This window comes from Cyanistes caeruleus, chromosome 8 (assembly GCF_971803275.1).
Source record: "Cyanistes caeruleus chromosome 8, bCyaCae1.hap1.1, whole genome shotgun sequence".
NCBI lineage: Eukaryota > Metazoa > Chordata > Aves > Passeriformes > Paridae > Cyanistes > Cyanistes caeruleus.
In genome coordinates this window covers 26,854,257-26,880,595 of record NC_141708.1, presented here as the reverse complement: position 1 = coordinate 26,880,595, position 26,339 = coordinate 26,854,257, and the positions used below count along the sequence as shown (strand labels likewise).

General features: G+C 40.5%; 4 protein-coding genes across 11 annotated transcripts in view; 2 read left to right on the top strand and 2 right to left on the bottom strand.

Annotated features, from left to right (window-relative positions):
* Nucleotides 1–5,862, top strand: part of SHLD2 (shieldin complex subunit 2) — a 31,911-nt gene extending 26,049 nt beyond the window's left edge. For 2 of the 6 annotated variants that reach the window (XR_015290152.1, XR_015290153.1), the window contains exons 11-14: nucleotides 327–561; nucleotides 2,162–2,448; nucleotides 2,859–3,174; nucleotides 5,685–5,862. Coding sequence is in view for 3 of the 6 variants with exons in the window: in XM_023930288.2 (XP_023786056.2) it covers nucleotides 327–561; nucleotides 2,162–2,277; nucleotides 2,859–3,031 (524 nt within the window). In the remaining 3 variants the exon portion in view is untranslated. Of the gene's footprint in view, nucleotides 1–326; nucleotides 562–2,161; nucleotides 2,449–2,858; nucleotides 3,307–5,684 lie in introns of those variants that run through there. The other 4 variants (XM_086900842.1, XM_086900841.1, XR_015290151.1 and 1 more) reach the window with 3 other exon arrangements.
* On the bottom strand, nucleotides 5,471–14,682 carry SYT15 (synaptotagmin 15). 2 transcript variants are annotated; one of them, XM_086900861.1, is made up of 8 exons: nucleotides 14,607–14,646; nucleotides 11,295–11,493; nucleotides 10,495–10,637; nucleotides 9,675–9,970; nucleotides 8,695–8,865; nucleotides 8,058–8,178; nucleotides 6,834–7,013; nucleotides 5,471–5,751 (listed from the first exon to the last, which is right to left on the bottom strand). In XM_086900861.1, exons 1-8 carry the CDS (start codon nucleotides 14,611–14,613, stop codon nucleotides 5,615–5,617), a joined length of 1,254 nt encoding a protein of 417 aa, XP_086756987.1. In that variant the 5' UTR covers nucleotides 14,614–14,646; the 3' UTR covers nucleotides 5,471–5,614. The 2 variants fall into 2 exon arrangements, with proteins under 2 accessions (XP_086756987.1, XP_086756986.1); XM_086900860.1 differs by lacking the exon at nucleotides 6,834–7,013 and having other exon boundaries at nucleotides 14,607–14,682.
* GPRIN2 (G protein regulated inducer of neurite outgrowth 2) overlaps nucleotides 9,484–26,339 on the top strand; it is a 40,220-nt gene continuing 23,364 nt past the window's right edge. Inside the window, exons 1-6 of one of the 2 annotated variants that reach the window (XM_086900856.1) lie at nucleotides 9,484–10,091; nucleotides 10,216–10,314; nucleotides 10,580–10,695; nucleotides 11,368–11,546; nucleotides 11,642–11,860; nucleotides 16,858–16,996. The gene's annotated coding sequence lies outside the window, so the exon portion shown is untranslated. Of the gene's footprint in view, nucleotides 10,092–10,193; nucleotides 10,315–10,579; nucleotides 10,696–11,367; nucleotides 11,861–15,763; nucleotides 16,820–16,857; nucleotides 16,997–26,339 lie in introns of those variants that run through there. The other variant, XR_015290154.1, reaches the window with a different exon arrangement.
* Nucleotides 22,150–22,986, bottom strand: LOC111945457 (endogenous retrovirus group K member 5 Gag polyprotein-like). Its single transcript, XM_086900583.1, has one exon. The coding sequence runs from the start codon at nucleotides 22,984–22,986 to the stop codon at nucleotides 22,150–22,152; it is 837 nt and encodes a 278-aa protein (XP_086756709.1).

Genomic DNA, 26,339 nt, shown 5'->3' with positions numbered 1-26,339 from the left:
GAAAGCTAAGTTGTTTAATCTATGCTGTTCAGTGTCTTTGAAACAGTGGGAGGAAAATCACTTTGCACAATTTTGATCTCTTATTCAGGCACCTTCTATGCTGGCATTTACTGATAAAGTACCTGAAAATGTAGTACTTTTATGTATTTTAAAATAATATTTAACCACAAGGATTTTTCACAATCTAAAAATTTGATCATGTGTTAACAAAAGGGGAAAAACTAAGAAAGTTTTTGATAGCAATTTTGGTTTTGAATCAACTGTAGCCATTGATTTTGCTTTCAGTTCTAAATAAAACTTAATTCAGATTTGAACTGTTTTTGTAGGAGTGATTCAAGTGAAAGCCCATATCTTGGAACTGAAATTTACCATTTCCACTGGTCAGTACAAGCAACTCATCTTCTCTGCTGACACTTCACTGGAATGTGTTTTGGCTTCTCTGCCTATGATTACATATTCAGGTTGTGCCAAATGTGGTTTGGAGCTACAGGCAGATGAGAACATGATCTACAAGCAGTGTATTAGATGTTTGCCATACAGCAAAGTAAAAACATTCTACAGGTAAACAAAATAGAGCTAAAGTAATGTGTATTATTAGGGAAGTAAACTTCCTTTATTTTAATTTCCCCCATATCTAAAATTCTTTATTTAAGGTGTGGTTAGCAATCCCTGTCTTTCTAATGAGTTTTTAAGTTGTTGTTCTTGAATTGCTGTATTGTATTGTCATTATTTATACATTATATTCTTAGTTTAAATCTAAGTGTTTAATTTCTTTGAATACTATATCATGCAGGAATGATGTTTACCCAGTACAGTGTCAGATAAAGCTAAGATGGACTAGAAGCTTGAGGACCAAAGGAAAATTCCTTGAGAATCTCATTCCAGCCTAAATCTGAAATCATTTGAATGCAGAAGCATGTTTTTAAACTGATTTAGTAGTTACAGCTGTGCAGAAATAATACTGAGAAATGTTTTCAATAAACTTTCTCCGAGAGCAGAGATAGTGAGTTATCACCAGATGGCACTGTGAGACACAGATATTCACACTTAGGGAAGTTAAATTAAGTGAATCCAGTTGATGTAGGTACATCTTTATTAGCTAATTGTTCAATTCTCACATTCTCTTTTGAAATAGGCTTTTGAAATGTAATTATCATAGTGACTAGAAAGACATGTAGGTAGAGAATGTTTATGGAGGCAACTATGGATGTAATAGAATTCTTGAATATGTAAATTTTCTATCTAGATTTTTTCTCAAATACTTTTTAAACTCATAATGAGCTTAATGAGTCATTGGCTTAAATACTATTACTTAATGAACTATGAATTAAATATTCTATTTATCTAACCAGGTAGTGACTTAGTATTTTTCCTGTAAGCAAAATAGTCTTACATCTTTATGTGCTATTTGTTTTCCTGTGAGGGAGGATTAAGTGCAATGAGGTTTTTTTTCTTAACTGAAAAGGTTCTGCCAGTCTTTCATAAGACTATAAAATCTCAGTGGGTACGAAGGACCTCAATTTGTTCCTGCAAAAAAGGTGGTAAAAAAATAATAAGGATTTCCAATGTTTGTATTCTCAGCCTGAGAATGCAGATTCTAAATGTAGAATTTGCATATCCATTTTTTTCAGAGAAAAGCCTGACATTTTTCACTGAAATTTTTTTTTCTGATCAATTTAGTAAGAATGCATCAACTTGGGAATATTTCAAGGAGGGATTTTTATTTGTTCAGTTGCTTGTGAAAACATGGTATTACAGTACAAAGATATGCCTTGGTATTATGTGGCTATAAAGTGATGTATTAAGACATAGTATTGAGTGATGTTGATACAGATGGTACAATTCCAAGTGATACACCCTGCTTGTCTCCTCACTTCGCATTTCCACCACCTCCATGGACAATCCTGACCATCCTAACAGTGAAAAATTTCCTTCTAATGTATAATCTGAATCTCCTGTCTCAGTTTAAGGCCATTTCCTTATGTATTCCTCAAACTGATTCCAGATTTGACAGATGAGTACGTAGAGATTTTCTCACTTTTCTATTTCTTGGTATTTTGTTGCAGAGTAAGATTAAATTGTAGTGCTTTCTTAAGTTTTACTTCAATAAAAAACAAACCATAGCAGGTAACTTTCATGAAACTTTTGTTTTCTGATCTAGACCTGCTTTGATGACAGTAGAAGATGAAGGATATGAAATTTATGTTCATGTGGTGTCTGAGTTACTGGAAAAAATCTTCCTCAATATTCCTGCAGACTGGCTGAAGAGATCAGTAGGTACTGATTCATGAATTACTTGTGATAGAAACAGGCAGCAAAGTTCACAATGGAAGCAAAATTTTTAATCATTGACAGTTTAAAAAATCCCTAAACAACCAACATCAAAGAATATTTCAGTGGCTGTCTGGCAGACTCAGAATTTCAGAGGAGAGTTTGCAACAACAGGAGGTGAGATGATGTGAATACCTATTATTTAACTAAATAGTTGTAGTTATAAACCTAAATATTCAATAACTAAATGGATTCCTTATGTGCAAAATAGAGACTCTTAGGAGCTTTTAGAAGTAATAGGCATGTTTTCATGGTTTGAAACACTGAGCTGTGTTTCAGACAAGCTTCACTTGATAAATACTGTTTCACTTGAGAGGTGGTTTATGTGATTCACAGGTGTTAACAGTTTAATGAGAAACAGGCTCAGCTCATTGTTTTTAAAAAAGAATTAAAAATAAAAGTTATTTTTCTATTCAGATGTTGCACTTCACTTCCAGTAATTCCATGGAGCTTCATGGAGGTAGAACTTCAATGTTAGGTGCTATTGTGAAAATCATGTGTAAATTGAATTGTTTTGTGTTTTGCAGTGCCCTCTTCAGATATAACTTACAGCACAATAGTAGCAGATCTGTGTCATTCACTGCTGGCAGATACAGAAGCATCCTATTTGCTGGAAATCAGAAGCCACTTTGTGCTAGATGACAACAGCTATCCTTTACAAAAAGATTTCCATCTGCTTAATTTTCATCCTGATCTTTGACCTCTGCACTTACTGAGTAACAAAGACCATAAGGACACACAGATATGAAGCAGAAGAAAAATGACTTAGCTGAAGGAAGCAATCTCTATAATATAGGATTTTGGTTTTAACTTATGGAAAAAGCAAAACCATCAAAAGGACTGGTATGGAATATCTGCTGATAGTATATACTGTGGGAGTAATACTAATGAATTTTCATGAAGTATATTTTTATACATGTATTTTTATGTTAATAATTATGTTAATAAACTCCAGCAATTTCTTTAGTATCTGAAGTATTTTCTCCTCAGAAAAATTCACTACTATTGAGAGACTGAATTTTCATTAGACCTGGCACGTTAGAGGAAGACAGACAGAATTCAGTAGTATTTTAGTTACACAATTTTTTTGTTTGTTTTGTCCCATATGCTATCTGTAGCTTGGTGGTTTTGTTTTGCTGTTGTGGTTTAACAGCAGAATTTTTTGCCATTTGCTCTCAGCAATTTTGCTGCTCCTCTTTTCTCTTGTAAAACAGAATTGTCTTATAATCATTCTCCTTCAGCTCAAGGTAAGTCTCAAGCACAGGATTAGATGGATATTATATAAAAGGCAGTAGGTACAAAAAATTACTCATTATGTGACAGTTAAAAACACTGTATTACATCTCCTTATTTGGTGATGTTTCTCACTTTGAAATAGCTCTTCTTCAAGAAGAGTCAAAAAGGGCCGTTCTTATTTGTTTCACTTGGATGACCATGAGTACAAGTACCTTGGTGTGTGCATTAGAATTTTTTACTTCACAATTTAGCTGAAATTGCTGAACATACAAGCTGAAAGTATTGTTACTTTAATGTATAAGAAGAAGAGAGGACTATACTGTACATCAGGTCATACAGGTGACTTCCCACCTTAGAGGTATTTGTTAACAGACACTACATTGCATGCATCTTCTTGCACAAGCTCATAAACCAACTGTCTGAAACACTACTAACAACTTTTAAGATCCTTATTGGTGTGATTGAAATAATAAAAGACAAAATTTATTTGGTAAAATCATTATATTCTAGTAATATGTAAGCTGTACAATAACTGTGTAGTTTTTCTACAGAACAAAGGCAGTAACTTTGTTTATCAGATTGGTTTGCAGTAGTTTTGTGGGGCTTAAATTGGAATACAGCTCTTTGGGTTTAAGTTGCTGGTATTACTCCTTCAGCAAAGATATAAGGAGGATTGAGCACTTTGTCAAATTCAGTTAAATGTAATGAGTTTAGGCTCATTTTGTATCCAGTGGTGTAATTAGCAAGACAGACTGTGAGGGTACCATGTAACGTATCAGATGGTGGATCAGGGAAGTCTGTTGTATTACAATTCCTCTGTGATATCTTCTCATTCATAACATTTCCTTTAGGTAATAAAAATATCACAATGGAAAGTGGTTTCATCTCCCCAGAGAAGCCTAACTTTTTTAAGATTTTGAATTAATATCCTGTTTGAAAGTACGTTGGTTTGATCTCAGCTGTAGAGGTTATGGAACACGATTGTGCAAAATGTTTTGCTGCAGTCTGTGTGTCTGGTTTATGACTGTACAGTGAGAAGGGTACAGAGCTCAGGTCCCCAGTGAAAAATCAAGAAGAGAAAAATGTCCTATGTTATTTTGATTAGGAATAATTGCTCTGAATGACTTTACAGAGCAGTAATTTACTTAGTGAAGAAGACTCTACTACTAAAACAGACACATGCCCAGGGGCCTTAAGCTAATTGGATTTTCAGAGTAAGAATGGTCATACTAGGTCAAACCCAATGCTCTTGTAATCAGTGCTCTGTCTCCACAAGAGATGTGTTTAGAGAGAAATATAAAAGGACAGGACAGGTCTTCATCTTACTGTCTCAGAGTATTCCAACACTCCAGTACTGGAATAGCCTCCAGTCACTGGTGACTCTGTGACTTCTCTGCTTGTCCCTTATTGTCAACACAAAGTGCTGGGGTCAGCTGAAAACACCGAACTGAGTTACTGCAGGAAATACATTGTGCTGAGGGATGTGAACAGCTGCTTCTAGGTGTGTGACCAATAAGCAGTGCCTTCACCCTTCCTGTTCAAAAGAGGCTTTAAATATAATGCCTCTATATTAGATAAGTTCTACATGTATTAGTCAGTATCTTTTGGGCTTTGTCTGTTTTGGCATGCTCACTAGGCTTCTCTCCCCTTTGGTGAAGCCACTGTGGTAATGTGGAGCAATGGGCAGATAGGTCTGGTGTCATCACTGGCAATTCTTGGGTCGTTTTGGGCTCTGTCTACATGATGTGTGGTCATTTGTGCCCAGAACTCATGACCAAGAAGTGGAATTTATTAGTCAAAATAATTAATACTGAGAGATCATGTTTCGCTGGGGTTTTTTTGCTTAGCTGCACATTAATTAAATTTAACATATATTTTGAAGAGGAAAGAGAGACTCCCAGTCTACCAGGGACCAAATCTTTTATTTGTGTTTGGTTTACTGTTTTCTACTTTGGATACAAAATCTTAGCAAAGATTTTTGTACCCTTTAGATGAGAAAGATAGTAAGAGCTTTTCCATGTTAAGGTTGGTTTTTTCTCAGTGCTGTTCACATGCTATGACAGAGAGCATGCCATCGTTTAACCAGTTCCTTGGGCTTGCTGATCATCTCATTCCAGTGTTCCAGTTCTTTGCCACGTGTGTACATGAAAGGCCCAACTACTACTCGTCCCAGCAGAACTGTTTCTGGGGAAAAAAGAAAGCAGTTAGTGATGAATATCTGTGATGCTTCTCTGAAATGCTTGCCTGGATTAGAATATCAGCCTGTATTTCTCCAAGTACTGCCAGTTCTCAAAGGTATTTTAAAACAAAAATATTTCTGGAGGGAGTAAGTCTGGACTTCAGATTCTGTAACTTCTGCCTGCTGAGGTTCAGCATTAAAAGGTATTGGAAGTAAGTGGGTGTTCAGTCAATGCAGGCCTGTCCTTTTGCCTGCAGTTAAACTAAAACATCTTCAAGGTACAAATATCTGTATCTGCTCTGCCCCTTTACCTCAGGTTTATTGTGGAAGTGTGCCTTAATTTTGGGCATCAGCAACCTCACTAGGATTCATATGATGCTTTGCAATTGATTTTCGCAAGAAAACAAATGCAGTTGCTGAGACAGCTGAGATGTCTGCTGAGGAGCAGATTGTTTATTCATGCCTGGACTTTTTAGCTATGAATGGGGAAAGTTGACATCATATTTGCACTGCAGGGAAGATGTTTTTCTTCTGAGCAGTGGAAATACTGAATTCTGATTTGCTTCTGTAAGCAGAACTCCTTAACGGATACTCTAGCAATTAGTAAGAGGTGGCCTCAAGCATCAGGTTTTCTTCCAGGGAATGGAGATGTTTGCTAATCTCCCTTATTCTTCACTGCTGAGAGAATTAAAATTCCTATTCCTCTTTCAGATTTTCTTAGAAAGAGGGAATGGCCAAAAAATTTTGGAGGTTGTATGTTATACACACAAGTGTTCACATAAGCTTGTTTTGATAGGATACTGGAGTGAAACAGAGGCACAGCTTGTACTGGCATTGACTAGTCTACAGTGATTTTATTAATGTCTTCCATGAAATTTAGGCTCTGAAAGAGACATGTGCTTAACTACAAATAAGTTGTTCTTCTTTTAAAGAGACAGCTTTTGAAATACACCAAAACACTTCTGTTTTATGATTATTGCTGAACAGGACTTACTTCCTCTCAGGTTTAAACATGTCTCAAATATGTAAGAGATTTGACACCTTGACTGTAATAATTTATATGACTGTAATAATTTATGTAACTTACTTTCTCCTTTGTTACTCTGGAGCACAGATAGACTCAGGCTTGCTGTATCCAGCTCTGTCTGATCTGCCTTGAAACTGAAGGTTTCATTGTACACAGGATTGGGAGTTCCCAGAAGAGTGGCTGTCTTTTTACTTTTGATGAATTTATTATGGTTCATTAGTGAGACTTTGACATACACACCTTAGAGAAAAAGAAATTCAAGACTAAAAGACACCTTCAAGAAGCAGTTGGGAGATGGATTAAGGTATTTCTTCCTTTTGGGAGTCAATATCAAGTATAACATCAGATTGTGAAAGATTCATGGAACACTCATGACAGGAGGGAGTACAGAAAGTACCGAGGGTGCAGTTTTGCAGTGGACTTTACAATATAAGTGCAGTTAAAATAAGCAGCCAGATTGGGATCTGCCACCCTGCATCCTTGATCTTACATTTCTGTGCCTTCCCTTCATCTGATGGAGACTTCTTTGTAGGCTTAATTTGTTCAGTCAAAAAAACTTCATAGTTGATGTGTGTATATAGAGGACTAAACCTCTTTTCTTTTTAAATGGTAGGTGTATTCTGCATTTGTATTGTTTAGCTTCAAAACTCTGCAAAAAATCACTACAGACTGAAATACAAGTTTGGATCCTCATCTGTTTTTGCTTTGAGTGTTGGATTTTAAAAACAGCATTTTGAGGTAATCTCTGAGACCAGGGACACGTGGATACGATGTACCAGAAAAAACCCTCTGTAGTAAGGGAGAAAATTACGCCATGGTCCTTTAAACAATAGCCAGGTTATCATAAAGTGGGATTTTTTCTCCCAACTCCATTCCTCCCAAGACAGCTGTTCACCATAAGCAGTTGTCCTGCAGCTGTTACCTCTGGGAATTTGACTTGAGGCAACTGTTTATGTCAATATCCTCTGAAATGCTGCCTTCTCTGGACTGGAGAGCAGCAGAAGGATTTTGCTCACTGTACTAAAACAGGAGAAAAAAGGTACCACAGGACACATCATTTGTCACAGGACAAATCATTTGTTATGAAACAAACCCCAAACATTGCAGAACTAAGCAATCAAAATCTAATTGACTCAGGGCAAAATATGGCTTGTTTCCACTCGAATCACCAGGATGTTTATTTGCTCCTATCAGAGTCCCACAGCACAAGCCTGGGTAGACAGAGGAAGGAGCAAATTAAAACAGGAATTATGGCGCTGATAGCAGGGAGGAAATCCCACTCACCAACAGCAGGGCTCTCCTCCTGGAGCTTTAATCCCCTCGCCCTCAGAACCACCACAGTGAGACGGCCCAGGTAGTCATTGTAACTCAGGGAGAACTGGATATCACCATGCTCTGAAGGAGGCTTTGGAAGCAGAACAACACCTGTCAAATCCGTCTGGAAAACTCTTGCCATTTCTCCCCATCAAATGGGGAGAAAAATCCTTTTTCATACTGATGGTATCTGTTACACTAAGGCATGTGAGTGAAATGTAATGACTTTATTTATGCTGTTATAACATTTGATGGCACCAATTAATCAGCCTTCCTAACCCTCAGAATTATTCTTTTTTAGGGGTCATCTATTTCCTTGCCTCTTCTGCTCTTTTTTGCTCTTGCTAATTGAAAATAGAAGCAAATAACAAAAGTTCTTATGTAATTACCTCCTGATTCATGTGACTTTTTCCAAGCATTTGGGTAATCTCTTTACGATGGCTACAGATCTGCCATTTGGTAAGATGGGAATTTCAGTTCCAAATGTTTATCAAATACTTTTGCATTTGAGGTACTTGGTAGAACATAGTTCTACTTCAGCTATATCCTTCCAATACTTGTAAGATGACAGAAGTTCCACAGTGCCAAGAAGCCTGGTATCACATACCTCCAAGTTATCTTTCTCCAGATCTCTCCATATGACTAGTTTGTTGTCCTCGGTTAATGCTTCATTTTTTAGTGGGAAGATAACTTGGCCTAGGAGATGATGCTTCTTCTGTTTATCAACATGATAAACCAAAAACTTTAGAGTCCTTTGGAGCAACATTTTACTGGAAACCTGTACAGGAAAAGGAAGAATATTAATAATTACAAAACATCTGACAGTTTTCTACTCTAGCATGACTTCAAAGGAAATAATTTTCAAAGTGTGTTAAGTGTAGGTGGAGATTTCCTTTAATTATTTGAAGTCTACTTTTAAAATTTGCCGAAGTTTTAGCTGTGTAGAAGTCAAGATCCAAGCTAAAACCCAAGCTCATTTGAAAGCTGTGAAGTTAGTTGGTGGGTTTTTAGCTCATATGGATCTACTGCTGTGTGATGCATTCACTTTCAGACACAAATGTTTACAATATGTAAACATTCTTTTCAGTTGTCTGAAACACAAACTTTTTTTTTGTTTTCAAGCTTTTGTCTTGTGATGTGTGCTGAAAGCCTCTTAGCATGGGGATCCAAGCTGCAGAGTACTGTAATACAAATAGCAGCCCAGACATTCCTCCCAGGTTCTGCTGTTTAGCCTACTTTCACAGCAAAAAAACTAAAAGCTGTGAAAGCAATATATCTGTATTGGCTCCTTCTGGACTTCTAGAACTGCTGGGCTGAACTGCTCAGCTGTAGTTCAAGCTGGAGTTTTCATTATTCCCAGGGCAAGTTCTGGAATCCTTAAGTTTGGTACAGACATGCAGTAAGATCAGTTCTGGAGCCACACGCTTCAGTAGCCCAAGATCTCCAGAAGCCCCAGTGAAAAAATCCTGTCTCTGGTGGAAACAACTTCTACCATGATAGAAGCATTGTGAACATACAAACATGTACTGTAGTCCATGTACTGACAAGTTAATATTTGCAAACAAAAATCTGCCTCATCAAAAGTACCTGGAAAACAAAATTTTCATCAAACTGCGGGTTAAGAGTTTTACGTTTTGTTTTGGACTGCAGGTAGCTTCTTTCATCAGGCAGCAGGTAGATTTTCACAAATGAACTACAGGAATCAGCAGGAGGCTGCAGCTTTCTGACTTTGATCAAGGAGACAAGGAGCCTTTCTGACTCTTGCTCGTATTCTATGGAGAACCAGAGGCGGCCAATGTTGCCATCAGGAAAATCTGTTTCACTTTTGTCTTCAGGAGACTTGTACAGATCTGGGTTAATGGTCCCCACAACATAAGCTCCAGCTTCAAGAAAAGACAAAACAAGCACCTTCAGATTAGCCTCAAGAACCGTTGCAGGCATTTTTATAACCACTGCTGTATTTGGGTAAATCAGATTACCCTCTTTATTAACAATCAATTTTTGGTAAGAATTTCATATTTTATTTCCTTTTCCCTCAAATTTGGGGGAGTAATTGTAAGCTGCACCACTTTTCTTTCTCTTATTCCTGTGATTGTACCTTGTTAGTTCTAGCTATTTGTTGTTGCAGTCTACAACTGGTGAATCTGCTGTTTCTGGGGACAACAGACACTTCGTGGCCTTTACAAAATATGGGAGGAGAGACTGCTTCGTCTGCCAGATGTGTAAGGTATCACAGCACTGGGACCAAAATAACTACATTCTTTCCCAATTCTTACACTTAAAAGTGCTTGGAGTTTTCAGGGCTTGTGCTGTGTAATGCTATCTCTGGTGTGCCCCCAAGATACATGCTTCATAATAATAAAGCCACCCTACCCTTAAAAATATTCCCATTTTTGCAATGCCATACCCAAAGAATGAAATGATGACCGTGGCCCAGACTGAGGGGTCATGTAGGGGTCCCTGTCTTCCTGAACCTGTTCTTCATTTGTCAGGTGAATCCAGTCTCGCCCATGCAGTGTTGGTGGAATGATAAATGGAACACTTCTGGATCTGCTCAAGACAACAGTGCCTATTGACTCTTCTGGTTTAAATGTGGAAACCAAACTTTGTAAGAGTAGTAAATTTACTGTTCTTATGTCACAATGTAAAAATTCTATGGACATGCAAAGGTAAAAATGAATTCAAAAGCAAATAAAATCAATTGCTTAATGCATAAAAACCCAGTGAGGCACATTAGGTCTTAATTCTTCTGACTGATTCTTCTCTTTCCCACTTTTCTTCCCTTTATTTATCTTTCAAAAGAAAGGAAGAATTAACTACAGCTGTTTGTTTTAGAGCCTAAAACCCCTGCAATGATTAATTCTCTAAGAGAGTCTCCTTCCTGAGCTGAAGTCCTATTGCTTTTGTTATTAGACTAAAAATGACTCTGAAACATAGGCTAGGTTTGTCTAACAGGTAATGCTATCCATGCACCACTTACACTTGAATATATTCTCTCTTTCAAATAAATCAGAAATAATCATCACTTTCATAGTTTATCCTTTTCCTAAAGGAACCAAACAGAACATGACTGATGTTTTCATATAATTTAGGGATCGTCTTTATTTCTGTACATGCATATTATTTGGATCACCTGCTCATTTGAGATTTGACAAGCTGAAATAAATTACATAGCGTATGCTTTAGAAACAAAATTAAAATATGTACCTTGTGCTTTTTAGTTGAATTTCAGAATTTGCCTGGTCGTGGAAAATGGCATTTGCATTTGTTGTTTTGACAGGATTGATGAGCTTTTCGTAAGAAAAGAGGCGGAAAAATTTTTTCCAGAGCAGATACGCCATTATTCCAAGGAGAACAAAGAAAAGGATTCCTCCTATTATACCTCCAGCCACAGCAACTGCTTGTTCTGTTCAAACATAAAAGCACATGTAACATCACAGCAAGAGCAAAGTGTATTTTGTGTGTAGACAGCAGTATTAAAGCTAACAAAAACCATTCCAAAATTATTTTTAAATGAAGTATTTGGCTCATGTGCACATTTTTCTTGGTTATAGCATGGTGCAGCACCTGAAGACATATGACAATGACAGATTACAGTGTTCAGAAGCACTGGCACTTACTGGAATGTAAGAAACTACAGACATGGAAAAAACCCAAGTGCCAAAGAATTGTTCAGGCTCTTGTTTTGCATTAGCATTTACCTTAGCATGGCAGAAGTGCTGGAGCTTGCATAATGGAAGAAAAAGAGAACCCAGGAACACCTAATATGAAAGGTACCATTATTTTGGTTTGGTTTGTTCTTCCAACTATTCATCTATGTTGAATTGAATCTAGACCATGGCACACGGAATGAAGTAAACCTATGGGTTGTTTTCTTTCTAAGGATGCATGTGTTTCCTGATCTGTGAGGTCAGAGTTAAATATCTGTTAAGCACAGTTTCCTGAACTGTGAGAACTTAACCTACAACAAAATCTTGTATAATTACTGTGAACAAACCAAAACCCCAATAAACCTAATTAATGTGTTTAATATAAATATGAGAAATGCTGTTTAGTTAATTAATATAAATATGAGAATTTCTCATTAGACCAAGGGTAGACAATTGATAAAGGGCCCAGTTCATTGCTTTGACATGTTTGTTGAGAATGCTGGAGGGATAGGCTGCAAAGATAATTTTGCTCTGTGCCTAAACTCCAGAATTATCTTCCACCCTGCAGCCATGGGAGGCAGCTCAGGAGCAGCTAAGTACTGGGTGCTGGTAATTCTCAAGGTCTCCCCTGAAACTGAAGTAGTGAGGTGTCCTGGCATTTTCTCACAATTGGTACTGAATTTTTTTCCTCTTCTGTGCTTCTAGGTAGAGATAACTGTGATTATGCTTTATTCCTTTTTCTTTTTATCTGTGCTTGGTAGGTACCTTGCAGTAAGCCATCTCCACACAACAGTACAAGTAAAATAAAGACAATACAAGCACAAAATAATCAGTCAACACTAGTGATAGTTTTGAATAGTTAAAAACTAATTTTATTTCATTTAGTTTATTCATTAGAGCTGTAGAGACTATGGGAGGTGAGTTGCAAATACGTATATTGCTGATCTTTTTCAGTGTTGCCCTGTTGTAATAAATGACATGAAATGTCCTTCAGCTACGGAACACTTAAGTAATTACCTTGTGCTATAAAATTAACCTGGCTATAGAGCCTCAAAGGCCTTAATCTGATCCTGACTCATTTTCCTGCATTTGGTAGAGCCACTGGAGCCAAGTTGGTTTTGCAGCTCCCCTCCAGGTGTGTTGCCTTATCCCACTGCAGGAATTGCCTGTCTGCTTCCCTGAGGCACACTCAGTGAGGCACACTCCTGTCTCCCAGCACCACCACGGAGCAGCCACCCTGCTCACGGCTGCACCACAGCAACGGCACTGTGCTGTCCTTGCAGCTGTAGGTGAAGTGAGTAGGTTCCAGCGTTCAGCCAGACTGTTAGTACAATCCTTTTTCTGAGCAACAGGAAACAAGCATCTACTTGGTGTGGGTTAATATTAATACAGAGACAAGTCTGGTTGTGTCATGTGGGTAAATTGGTTTTCCTTGATAAGAGTACACAGTATGAGGAAATGCATATGAGCATGGGAATTTTGTGTGTTTGTTCCTTTCAGTTTTGCAAGGCATGCTCGAATATGTCTTCAGTCAGACTCACATTTTATTGCATCCCAGAAGGCCAGAGAAAATGCTTCTGTTTAATCCCATGAACATAATAGAAATTAATTATTTCCTTCATGTAGGTGCATTATAAACAAATATTTATTTGGCTGGTAGTTTTACTGTCTGACATAACTATCTGAAAGGTTTACATTTCAAGCAAGCTGTACAGGTCTTTGTTTAACTTGTCCTCTTCATTCACAAGTCTTTCATGCTCTCAGCAGCAGTCCTGTGTTCCTCTATAGCCAGTGTGTCACCATTTACCATTAAAGACAGTAAGATGAGGTGTGCATTGGTTTTGGAATAAGAGAATGAGTTTCCAGCCTCTTAGTCTGTATGTACTGAATTTGTTCACTGCAGAACAGTGATGTTAAGATTTTAAGGTTAGGATGTTAAGTTATGGAACAGAATGATGTTAAGAATTTGTGACACACCCATAGCCATCGAATCAAATTCTGATGGTTTTTTAACTTTACACAGCTGTAAATTTTTTTGTAAAGGTAAATTTTTACTCATTTCAGTAGTTACCTGTAATTTAATGAGAGAAAGGAGAATTTGTCTCACTTTTAGACCATCTTACCTGATTAGATCAGCAACAGAACCAGTGACTTGTGACTAGTGCAACACTGTGCCCTAAAATCGGCCACTGAGATAAGTTGCATCCATTGTGTGCAGGGAGAAAATATGTATATTTTAAAAAAACTACCTATCATCATGAGAAATGGGTGTATCGTATCCTGCTGTGGCACAGGATCATGGCAACAGGAGATAGAAGCGACCTGTTGCATCGCTTTATCTCCCCCCACCTGAGCCGGGGACTGTCTCCTGCTAATAGGTTTGTCCTAGCATAGAGGAGGTGTTGGCAGGCATCCTCTGTCTCCTCTGGGATCGCATCCCTTTTTGCATACTGTCTGGTTATATGCTTTTAATAAGCTTTACTTAAACTCTGCTGTAAGTAACTTTTGGAGTTACGAGCAGCCCGTTCTCCACCAAGAGTTTTAATCCCCATATAAAGACACATTCTAGGCACATGTACAGTATAAAGGAAATATTTGAGGGGGAGTGGAGGCAAGGCTCCGCATTTGCTGTGTCTGTCTCCAGAGCCGGGCTCTCGGTGAGGCGCTCCGGGCGGTGCCTCCCAGACCTGCAGTTCCAGGCTGTCTCTCCCCTGGCCGGCTCCGGAGGGACAGGTTTCAGCCGATGCTTTGGCGAGCCTTCCCCGGCGCCAGCGGGGCTGCGGCAGCGCCCGGCCGGGGCCGCGGGAGGAGCCGGGCACCCCATCCCTGCCTGCCTGCCTGCCTCCCCCGTGCGCGGCCCGGCACTTACCGGGCATGGCTGCTGCTGCTCCTGCGGGCCGGGGCGAGTGCCCGCCGCCGCCACCGCCCCGAGCGCCGCTCGGCCCCGGCCCGCCCCCGCCGCCCCGCCTCGCCCCCGCCACCGCCTGGGAACCGGACTGCAGAGAGGGGCATCCCTGGCGCCCCATGGAGGAAAAGCAAAGGGACGGGAAAGGTTCCGCGCCGCCCCAGGCTCCCCGAGCCCGGCCAGAGAGGGACAGACATTGCCGATCTTCTGGGGAGGGAGGGCTGGAATGGGGCAGGAATTATTATAAATCTTCTGTCAGCCCTAAAAAGGTACCTGTGCGACACTGACTGTGTGAGAGAACTCCAAAAACTGCAGTTACGCTCAGAAAAGTTCTTCAGTATTAGTGGCTGAATTCTGAATATTCCTGTGGGCAAGAAAGCAACATGCGTGTCTTTTATATCTTTAACAAAACATGTAAGCACAAAGGAACATGGATCTCCTTAGACAATTGTGATCACAGCCTTTCCTATTTGTATTTATGAACGTAATGATCTTTAAGCTCTGAGTTTCTAATGAATACAACCAACCAGATCTTAACCAGCAAAATTACTCATGCATAGTTCAGAAACAAAGTATTTGCCATCACTTCTTGTCTGCTAATGCTTCATTCACAGTATGACGAGAACCTACACCTTAAATTTAACAGCTGTTTGTATTACATGTTCTCTTCACAATTGTTGCATGTATAGTGCATGGTGTTGTTTAATCTAAAAGCCAAAGAATAGCAAAGGAATTAAAACCAGTAGAATCCGAATGAAATATCCTCTGTTTCTGTGGAATCTTAGAATTCTTTTTATTGCATTTAAAATGTTCTGCCATAAATGTAACATAGTTAAGCTTTTTCTATAAACTTTTGAGTCCTCTGGAAGAAAGTATTTAGAGAATTTTTACCCAAAAAAGAAAAAGCTTTATATATTTTAGTTTCATGCTTATAAGATAGTTAATTATTAAATAAATATTGCACAGTCAGTGCTTTTGCTACTCTTATTTCTCCATTGAATTAGTGCAAACACTGAAGTGGAGGATTTTTGCTCAGCAGTTTTGCACTTGTCGGGATAACATCTATAAGCATCAAAAATTTTGAGTTGTGTGGCAAGACAACTGTCTGCTTTCTCTTGCAGCGTTCTTGCTTGAGCTCACTTTTTTGGCTGTGTGAGGAGAGCTACAGTAGCTTTAAACAGCCGATTGCTTCCCAGAACACTGTCGAGCGGTAAAGTGATCCGTGCCAGATATCCAGTCTCCCGTACAAGCCGTGCTGCCTGTGTGGAGGCGTGGGAAGTTGGGAATCTGGGAAGCAATGCCCAGTAACCATCTGCGGATTCAGCTCCTGCTTCAGTCAGCCCCGGATGGGACAGACCTGGAGGGGCAGATCTCACCCTCCCCAAGCTCCTGTGGAAGGAGTTAATGGCAAAGCTGTCGAGCAAGGAGCTTTAATTTTGATTCTGTGCTCCACTGTGAAGTTCCTGTTTCCAGTCTTTCTGTGCTGAGTTCTTGCAAAGGCTGGAAATCAGAATAAATACAGGACATGAAACACAACTGTACCCTCTTTTATCTCTGATTGCTAGTCTCCTTCCTAGCCTAAATGCCTGGAACAGCTGAGAGTTTAAGGTTTTGTGGACCTGGATATTTTACTATAAATACTCTATGTTTCTGGTGCATATTTTGTAACATACACGTTTTTCTGGTCCTGTGCAGGGACATCTTACAGTCAAACCTTGAGCCTTAAAAGACCACTTAAAAAATCTGTCACAAAATAATTTTCCAAACTGTGGTACCTCAAAAACAGCAATGTCACATTGCTCATTTGACAGCTATCTAAGTAACAGTAAATAATTTACCATATATTCATGTAATTCCCACTAGACTGGGTGAAATTCAACATGTGTATTTTTTAAGTTGGATATCCTTGAAAAAATCTGTGAATATTTGCTTGACATATAAGCCCTTTTATCCCCTTCTGATTTACCATTAATTTTATTGCATGTAATTACTTAAAGCTGTTTATAAGAACATCCCTTGATAAAAGGATAGAAAAGTATTTAAAGAAGATATAGGTGTAGGATCACAAACATCAATAGGTCTTTAGAAAGGTAAGTAATTGTAGCATCACTTTACACTGAGGTCTAACTCCTACTACAATTTATTAATAAACTTTCAACAGATCTCATTTAATAAAAGCGTTTTTGTTCTTCTTTTTTTTAATCCCATTTTGCAGCTGTAGAATGATCTTCAAGTCCATCCATTTCAAGTGAAATATGTTCAAGTTATTCTGCCTTCATACCCACTCCCTCGTGTTTGTAAATTTTGACTTCCATGTTGGTGGTACCGTCATCTGTAATGGTATCTAGAAAGAGGTAAACTTTTTTTTTTTTCCAATTAAATGTGAACTAATGTTATTGAGACTGTTGAATTATTCAGGAACAATAGATTAGGGTCTGCAGGGAGCACTGATGGGCACCCTGACTACAAGAAATAGATTACATTGAAAAGTATAATTGCAAATGGCAGAAATAATGAGTACTTAGAATTTCTATAGTGCCTTTCATTTCCAGGCAATCATTTCCTGATTTCTATACCAGCATTAATTACTGGTAGTTAACCATCACAAACCTTTTTGAAATAATAGTTATTGTTATCCTTATTTTATAGATTGTTTAATAACTGGAGTTCCTCCAGATCCACACTTGTGTAACTGAGATAAGAATTTCTCCCACAGTCTTACTGTTGGCCTTAGTCTGACACCTAGTTCTTGGCTTTGGAGGATATGGATAATTGACAGTTTCAGAAAAAATATGTGAAAGAAATATCTGCCCTTTGGATCCATTCTGGGAGTTATTTGTTATTTTCCTTTCCAAAGAAAAGATGGGAATGGGAGAAGTGCATCCAGAAGGGAATGAGTCTTCCACAATTGTTTTCTCTCAGCTTGGCCGAGCAGACTGCAACCCAGAATAGCTCTCCCAGTAAAATTACAGGTGTGAAATGGGGGTAGAGACAGGGGAACATGGACAACAAGAAAAAAAATCTTCACAAGGTGCCATGTTTGGTGCTTCTAGATAGGCGTGAGGAGAAAGGCAGCAAAAGAAGAAAGGAGCTGAGGGGAAATAGCATTAACCTAGCCGTGGGGTTTGGATTTGTACTTTGGCATTTCATCTTAGCCCAGTGAAACTGACCCTGCAGCTAACCTTGATATTCTTCAGGGAGAGGCAGACAGAATGCTCTCTCTGGATCTGCAAAAATCTTCCACTGTTCCATCGGTTTCCTCATGGCACAGAACTGCTCAGCAGAGCCTCTGCCACATAAAAACAGTTACAGCTTGGACAGAGCTGTGTCAGACAGATTTTTCCTGTGCTTTGATAGCCATCTTTTGTTAGGTATTTGAAATCCCTGACAGACACGAACATTTGAATGCCTTACAAACCTTTTTAGCACTGTTACAGAATACCTACTGATATGAAAGCATCTGTAGGTAAAATCCACATGCCAGCATCTCTACAGGATTCAGAATGTTTCTCTTTTTTTACCTTTTCCTTTTGCTTTTAGTAAGCTTTAGCTGTTGGTGTTGTCTAATAGCAAAATTTACACAGGCTATAGCACCACCTCCTGTCCAAACCTGAGCTTTGGTGCAAATAATAGAGCAAAGCAAAAAGTTCTCTTAAAGGTGACCATTTTTTTAATGTATGAAGTAAAATGGAAAAATGTGAACTTTTTTCCTTTCGAGTGACTTTTCCTTCCTGTGTTTTGTGATGGGAATTTCAGGTTTGCTTTTACTAGAATGTGTTCTTATGGTTGCAAGGTTTTTTTTCTGATGTAAATTGCACTAAGAAAGTTAGTAGCTGGCTATTGATGTTTTAAGAAAATAAGGTTACAAAATGTTCCTTTTAAAGTGACTTTATTAATAAACTCCAAGTTCAGAGATAATATGCACAAATAGAGGCTTTTGTAGAGAAAATTACTTGTGAAGGTCTATTTTGCTTAGTTTTCGAGCTTTTTGGGGGCAATATTTGGCTTTTTGTTCCAGTTTTGTATACTTCCTGGCCTTGATAAGAGTAATCTAAACTCCATAACTTTGGCAGGGCCTTGCAAGATTATGTGTGTACACACGAAAAATGAACTGTTCACACAGCTGTAGTGAACAGCAGAAGTTGCTCTAAGGCAAGACTGGTGTATATTTTAGACATTTTTTCCAAAGCCTCTCCCTCTCTGAATGAGGGATAATGAATTTAAGCCAGACATAATGTGAATTAGACAAATGGGCAGGGATTGCTGAGCAGGCAGGTGAATTCGTAGACACTAATCCATCTTAAGATTTTCAGGGAAGCACAAAATCATATATGCAGCATAACAATTACACCATGTGTAATACAGCCCTAACTGGTACAGCTTTATGGGATGCAAACTTTTAACTGAGAGCAAAAGGTGATGTTTCTTTTTGGAAGCATTTACATCTGGAATTAGATACTGGAAGCTGCAGAGCTGTTTGCTCTAACTTAAAGATGTTTCTGCAGGCACATGCACCGAAAACTGCTCTCTGTATAGCAGCAACAGATTTAAGGGTGTCATCCCATACATTTTTGTGTTTAAAAAGAAATAAAGCTTGCTCAAAAGCCTGGGAAAGACTGTAGGGAGCTCTTGAGGATCAATGGTGTAAGGAAAAAAATTAAAATGCTGAGTGTAGGGAAAAAGGGGTAAACCTTTCATATAATTAAGTCATTGTTTCATGTGGGTAAGTGATGTTATTGTCTTTGCCAAGTGGCCAGGAGGTGGCCAGCAGGCGCCATCCTGGGGCTGTCCCTGCTGGATTTCCTTGGCGAGGAGCCCCGCAGGGCGGTGCTGGAAGGTGACCGGCCTCGCTCGGACACAGCCTCTGCCTTTGCCGGAGTAAACGGTGCAGTGTGACCGAGAATCCACCGGGGCACCATCCCACCTGCAAAGGATCTTAATAGAAAGAAGCACTCTGCCCGTTCTTACGCTGCTTTTGCAACAAGTAATAAGGAATGCTTGATCCATTTACAGAATGTTTATCTAGTACTGATAGTGTCCAGCATGAATCAACAATACATAATGATCTCTCCTAAATACACCCAATACTATGGGATTTGGTTCCAAATTTCATTCCAGTTGATATCGATGAAACTAGGTTTGGCTTGTGTCAGAATCCTAGATACAAAGGGTTAGAAATTTAATCGGGTATAGGGTACTTAACAAATGTCACGAGGGAAACACTACAGCAGCTGTGTGAACTATTCCAGTGACAGCAAAGGAAAAAAAACCCTAACCAAAACAACAAAAAAATAAAAAAAAACAACAAAAAAACCCCAAACCAACACACAAAAGCAAAACAAACAAACAAAACCAAACAAATCCTCCCCTCAAACAACCCCCCCCCCCCCAAACAAAAAAACCCCACATTCCAAAAAACTCAAAAAGGGTTGATCTAACTCAAATCTGACAAAAATCTAGATTACAGCCTAGCCAGGAAGGGATAAAATAAGCTGATGCAGGCACGTTTTGTGTGGTAATTATTAGAGTTGTGACTGCTGCAGAAAGAATGCTGCACACTCTTCCTGTGATTAGCTCTTCACTTAAAATAGAGGTGAGAATGTTCTAGGGAATACAAGAAAGATGAGAAGGATGAAAGTAAATCTTTCAAGCCAGGAAGAATAAGTGTTACTGACAAGGTATTGTTGTCTTGTTTTCCTTAGGGAAAAAAAAAAAAAAAAAGTCTAAATGCTAGAAAGCAGTGGTTTGGTTTTTTTCTGTAGGAGCTAAGCAAACAATTCCTGTGCCTTTCCCAGCCTAGGGCTGAAGTGGTGCATACTGTGGTTGGAAATACTAACCTGAAGGACACCTGCACAGCGTGGGTGAGCTTATTATATAACTACATTTGCATGCATGGAGAAATACACTGGTTTTGAGAAATTTAATTGACACCTTTTTTCCTATTGCAAACATAATTTTTCCTCAAAGAGAATGAACAAGATCTCTGACAACCTGTTTATTGGGCAACCAGGGGTTGAAGGATGGGAGAGAGTTAAAGGAGATTTTCTTTAGATTCCTGAGACCTATGAGTCAGTATGTCCATGAGCAAAGGTTACATAAACTAATAGATTAGAACAAGATTTAGTTGCATAAACACTGTTACTGCATTTCAATCTGTCACAGAGTCAAGCCAACAGATTATTGCAGGCAAAGCTAGCCTGGGGCTTACAGTCCATCTTGCTGGACTGCCTCTGACACTGGATACATTTGAAGTAGCATTGTTCTCCTGCTGTGGGGCTCCTCTGAAATCTAGGTCTTAGTGCTGCAAGCCTTATTTAATATACAGTGGTGTTGCTCTCAGCTCCTGTCTGATTTGGGATGTCACTCCAGTATATTGGTTGTACAATAATTCTGTTTCATTTAACCAAGGATCATCATACCTCTTATGTGACTGGTCCACTATAGGCAGCCACAGGGCCTAGATCCAGGCATCCTAGATCCTCTTCAAATTTCCCCCCAACTTTCCTGAAGCTTCTGTCCCTCTTCCTTCATACTCTCTCCCCAGAATATCCTGGATGAAGTCAAGGAGACCAGTATAAGCAGCTCCTGCTGAACAGGGCAGAAATGAGGATGGGTATGTAGGAGACGCTTTCTGGGGACGGTCAGAGACACGGCAAAGACCTCTATAATCGAGTTAAGTGTTAGAAGTTTATTTCAGGGCGTGGGGTAGAGAGGTAGAGAGACAGAAAAAAGAGCAAGCAAGAGTGAAAAGAGAGTGAAAAAGAGAAGAGAGCCCGGAAAAAAAAGAGAGTGAAAAGAGAGTGAAAGAGCAAAAAGAGAGCAAAAAAAGAGGAGGGTCAGAGAAAAAAGAGACCGAGCTCTTCTATACTACTACTTATATAACCTATACCTTTGAATATTCTATTCCTTAACTAACCAATCTTTCTAAGTATACTAATATAGTAACATTTGTGTACAACCTATAGAAATCGCTATTTTTGCATATTTTTAGTTATCTCAGGGTCTTTCAGACCTTTCCTTATAAGGCTGGGATGAGGGGTCTCAGCTTGGTTTTATTGCAGGAAAGAATGTGTTCTGGCATACCAGCCCGGTTGGTTTCTTTGAATTATTCAAACCGTGCTATCATTTGTATTTCTTCCTTAGCCTTTCTGGCTACAAAATCACATTTATAATTTCTTTCTAATTCTACCTTCCCAACATCTCCCCCGTTTTGTCTATGAATAACTAAGATATTAGATACGGTTCTACTCATTAGTTTCTGCATGCATTGGAGTATACAAGGTATAGCTATTAAAACTACAATTATCACTATACAGAGTAAAACAAAAAGATAAAAACAACATGCACTTGGGTAAACGACAGAACTCCATTTTTTTTTTTTTTTTTTTTTTTTTTTTTTTGAGCTGCTTCTGGTAGATCACTTTCTTCTTGAAGATTCTGCGTAGATCAGGCTTGGGCGTCTGCTTCTTGGCTCTTTTTTGCAGGTTCACTGGCTGGTGTGGAGGTTTCAGCAGACTTCGATGTGCAGTAGGGTTTCAGTGAGCTTTTGATCTCGTGCCTCTGCTTGAGCTGCGATTACTGCAGCTTGTGATGTTTGTGCTAAAAGAGCTTTTTCCAGCTTCTCTCCTAAGGTTCTCCTCAATTCAGTTGCTTGAATTGCTGCTACATGTTGTGGACTTCCTATTTTGTTACAAGTGTCTATCATTTCTGGCACTGTTGGCTTTTCTTTTCCCAGGGCTTTGATCACCTTCTTACATTCGGCATTAGCATTATTTTCGATAATGTCCCGTATCATAATTGGACGGGCTATATCATCACCACACTGGCGTTCAGCAGCTTGAATTACACGATCCACAAATGTTGTGAATGGCTCAGAGGCTTCTTGGCTAATAAGGTTATAAGCTTTTTCAAAAGTTCCAGCAGGCTGAATTTGCAAAAAGGCTCGGCGTGCCATTTTTTTGATGTCATCTAATGCTACCCTAGGCAGGTTTATCTGATTTTCATTTCGGTCATCTGGAGGTTCACCTGTGAGCTTTGACAGGGTGAGAGCACGCAAATCTGGATCATTACTACGTCTATAATTGTCCAATACATTTCTGAGTAGTCTCTTCCATTTCAATTCCCATAGCATAAATTGCGAATCTGTAAGGGTGATGCTAGCAAGATTTTTGCAGTCATTGGGTGTGAGAGTATGCTCTTCTAGTGTACTTTTCAGTAGTTGTTTAAAATATGGAGAGCAAATGCCACTGTCCTTTATCGCTTTTCGCAGTTCTTTTATCTCCTGGGGTGGAATAGCTGTCCATGTTCTTGGACCGCCCGCCTGCTGACTAAATAACACCGGCATTGCTAGGGGGTTTATGTTTTCTTCTTTGCAAATTTGTCTTTTAACTTCCAGCCAGTTTGTAAGTTGGCTATCATCATAACATTCTTGGGAATTTATGTGTAGTGGAGCTTCGGATTTTACAATCTCACTTTGAAGTGGTAAAGTCAGGGGATTAGCTGTTGCATGCATAGAATAGTTCACTGTCTCTCCTGTATTTATTAATGCAGATACTGTGTTAGAAATTCCCCTTTCCTTTTGTACCTTTTGTGTAGTCAGGTGTAGCGGCGGCCTTGTAGTTGTAGTGTCGGCTGACAGTAGCTGCGATAGGGGACGGTCAGGGGGCAGAACGGGGTGCTGGACTTGCGGATAAGCCTCTGGGAGCTGCGGCACGGCCGGGGGCAGGGAAGCAGGTTTTAGTTGTTCGCAGTTGTAATACGCGGGGGCATCTGACAGCGAAGCGGCAGTTCTTGGTGATATTACAGCCGGGTCTGGTAGAGGATCGGGGGAATACACAGGACCAGACGCTGGCGGGAGTAGCGCGGTGTTTTGTGACCGTGTGGAAACCTGTGGTTGACACTGCGTTTGTGTAAGTTCCGGTCCGGGGTCGGTGGTGGCCGCTTTCGTGGCAGACAGAACCGGGACCTGCTGCGGCTCGGGACCACGTGGCCAGAGAGAAACAGCAGAAGGAGCTGAGGCGGCCGGGGTGGACCGGGCAGCGGAGGCTGGAACGTCTACGGGTCGCGGCAAAACGGGAGGCGGAGAAAAATGAAACAACGAGATGTTCGAGGCAGCAGTGGTCTGTGTCGGCTCAGGGGCCGGGGTGTGACCCGCTGCTGCCGGCGGGGCTGACTCCGCGGTGACAGGAGGTAGTGGAAGAGTTAAGGAAGAGGCTGAAGTGTGATTTTGTAACGCAGATAGAATATAGGCAGTAGCCGCAATGACGGCCGCAGGGTGCAGCGGGGGAGGAGCGGGAGATTCTCCGGTGGGGAGGAGGGGTGGTGAAGTTGAGGCGACAGCACCGACGGGGGGAGGAGCCACGATGACATCGCTGGGCGGAGGCGCAGGGGCGGAGTCAAGGGGCGGGGTCGCAGCGGTGACGGGAGCGGGAGGGGCGGGGTGCACCGCGAGGGCAGAGCCGGGGGTGGGCAGCGCGGGGGTTGTGACAGCGGAGACGGGGCTTCTGGAGGGAGCGGGGAGCTCGCCGCTTGCAACACTGGGGGCGGGAACAGTATCGGGAGGGGGAGGGGGAGCAGGGGCGGGGGCCGCAGGGTCTGCCGAGGGGGATGGGATCACCGGAACAGATTGCGAAATCACGGGGGCTGGGGGGGGTGGGGAAGGGACGCGCGGAACTGCGGATGTCGCTGAGTTTCGGGGGGCCGGAACGGGCCTGGCCACGTTTCGGGTCTCCGTGGCCAGGGACAAACGCGTAGTAGGGACTGGATCCGACGCGACAGCCACTGATGGTTGTTGCTTATTATGAAAGAGTTCTACCAGGGCCCTGCACGCTGGGACCAGCTGCGCGGCTGTCATATCGCGGTGTGAGATATTATTAAAGAGTTTAATACCGACCGTGTCCCAAAAATCTCTAGTAAATACAGCTGAACGGTCAGCGTTGGGGAAGTTAAGTAGAGTCCATTCTAAAAGATCTTTTAGCTCTTGTTTCGGTAAATTATTGGACTCAGAGCGTAATAAATGTTTTAGTCGCTTATAGAGGTCTCTGTCGTGAATAGAGTAAGATTGTCCCATGATTAAAACTTGTGCACACTAACCTCAGTACCGGAGAAAACAGCGTATCCAATCCCAGCTTCTCGTGGGGGCTGGCCAGGCTCCCCTGCTGCGGCTCCAGACGCTGCTTTTCGGGTTCCTTCACCAAGCTCCGCTTCTAGCTGTTGCTTTGCAACACTGCAGCGAGCTCAGAACCCCTTTCCAGCACAGCACCAAGCGGTGCCAGGCACCTCGCTGTGCTCCAATCCCGGGCTGAGTCTCCCAGAGCTCCAAAAGACACCGATCCTCAGCGTCTCTGGACTCAGGAACTCCCCTTGCAACTTTAAAGAGCTTCGGCCCAACTCGCTGCTAAGCAGCGTGGTCCTTGCTCACGGTACTGGGAAAGCAGGCACGACAGATAAGTGTTAGTTACCGTCCATGAGGGTCTCTTACAGCTGAAGAAAACGATCTGCTCCTGCCTGGCTCGCCAATCTGTAGGAGACGCTTTCTGGGGACGGTCAGAGACACGGCAAAGACCTCTATAATCGAGTTAAGTGTTAGAAGTTTATTTCAGGGCGTGGGGTAGAGAGGTAGAGAGACAGAAAAAAGAGCAAGCAAGAGTGAAAAGAGAGTGAAAAAGAGAAGAGAGCCCGGAAAAAAAAGAGAGTGAAAAGAGAGTGAAAGAGCAAAAAGAGAGCAAAAAAAGAGGAGGGTCAGAGAAAAAAGAGACCGAGCTCTTCTATACTACTACTTATATAACCTATACCTTTGAATATTCTATTCCTTAACTAACCAATCTTTCTAAGTATACTAATATAGTAACATTTGTGTACAACCTATAGAAATCGCTATTTTTGCATATTTTTAGTTATCTCAGGGTCTTTCAGACCTTTCCTTATAAGGCTGGGATGAGGGGTCTCAGCTTGGTTTTATTGCAGGAAAGAATGTGTTCTGGCATACCAGCCCGGTTGGTTTCTTTGAATTATTCAAACCGTGCTATCATTTGTATTTCTTCCTTAGCCTTTCTGGCTACAAAATCACATTTATAATTTCTTTCTAATTCTACCTTCCCAACATGGGTATGTTACCCAGGAGTGTTGTCTGGGGAAAGAGAGCCTGGATTAGGAATTTTGAGTGGACTGGAGCTGATCCACAGGCCATGAGACATTATGATGGCTGAGTTGTATGGGAATATTTTAGGTCACACCCTTTACTGGAGCACACTTTTCTTGGAGCTGCAGAACTACGTTTTTTCTAAATGCATGAGGGCAAATTATGCTCCTAGGCTGCAGTACTTTCCTCTTGTGTAGTATTTTCCTTTGCACTTTCCCCAGCTTCTTGCAGATCCCATTTCACTATTTTACATATGGGAATTGAGGCATCAAAGTTCAAGTCTTTATTTAGATGCTTAACTCCCATTAAGTAAAGCAAACTCTCTCTACAGCAGGCTTTGTTCATAGCCCTCAGCCCTGGGCACCAGTTAACATCTAGAACAGACTCTGATACGTTGTTGTTCAGAGACCAAGTAATTTTTTTTTTTGAATGACATCATTTGTAAAAGTAAACCAAGGAGGTTTAGTATCTACATGAATGTAGTTTTGAAAAAAAAAAAAAAAAAATAAGGCCCAAACTTGCAAGAATATCCTGGTGGGCAAGTCACATAAGGACAG

Excerpts from the sequence above, each read along its gene's own strand:
- SYT15 (XM_086900861.1), bottom strand. Across the intron at positions 10,638-11,294 it reads ATTCAACTAAAAAGCACAAG|ATCCAGAAGTGTTCCATTTA; the intron begins GTACATATTTTA and ends TGTCTTGAGCAG. Across the intron at positions 5,752-6,833 it reads CCAGAGTAACAAAGGAGAAA|AAACAGTTCTGCTGGGACGA; the intron begins GTAAGTTACATA and ends TTTTTTCCCCAG.
- LOC111945457 (XM_086900583.1), bottom strand. The coding sequence starts at position 22,986 with ATGCCGGTGTTATTTAGTCAGCAGGCGGGCGGTCCAAGAACATGGACA.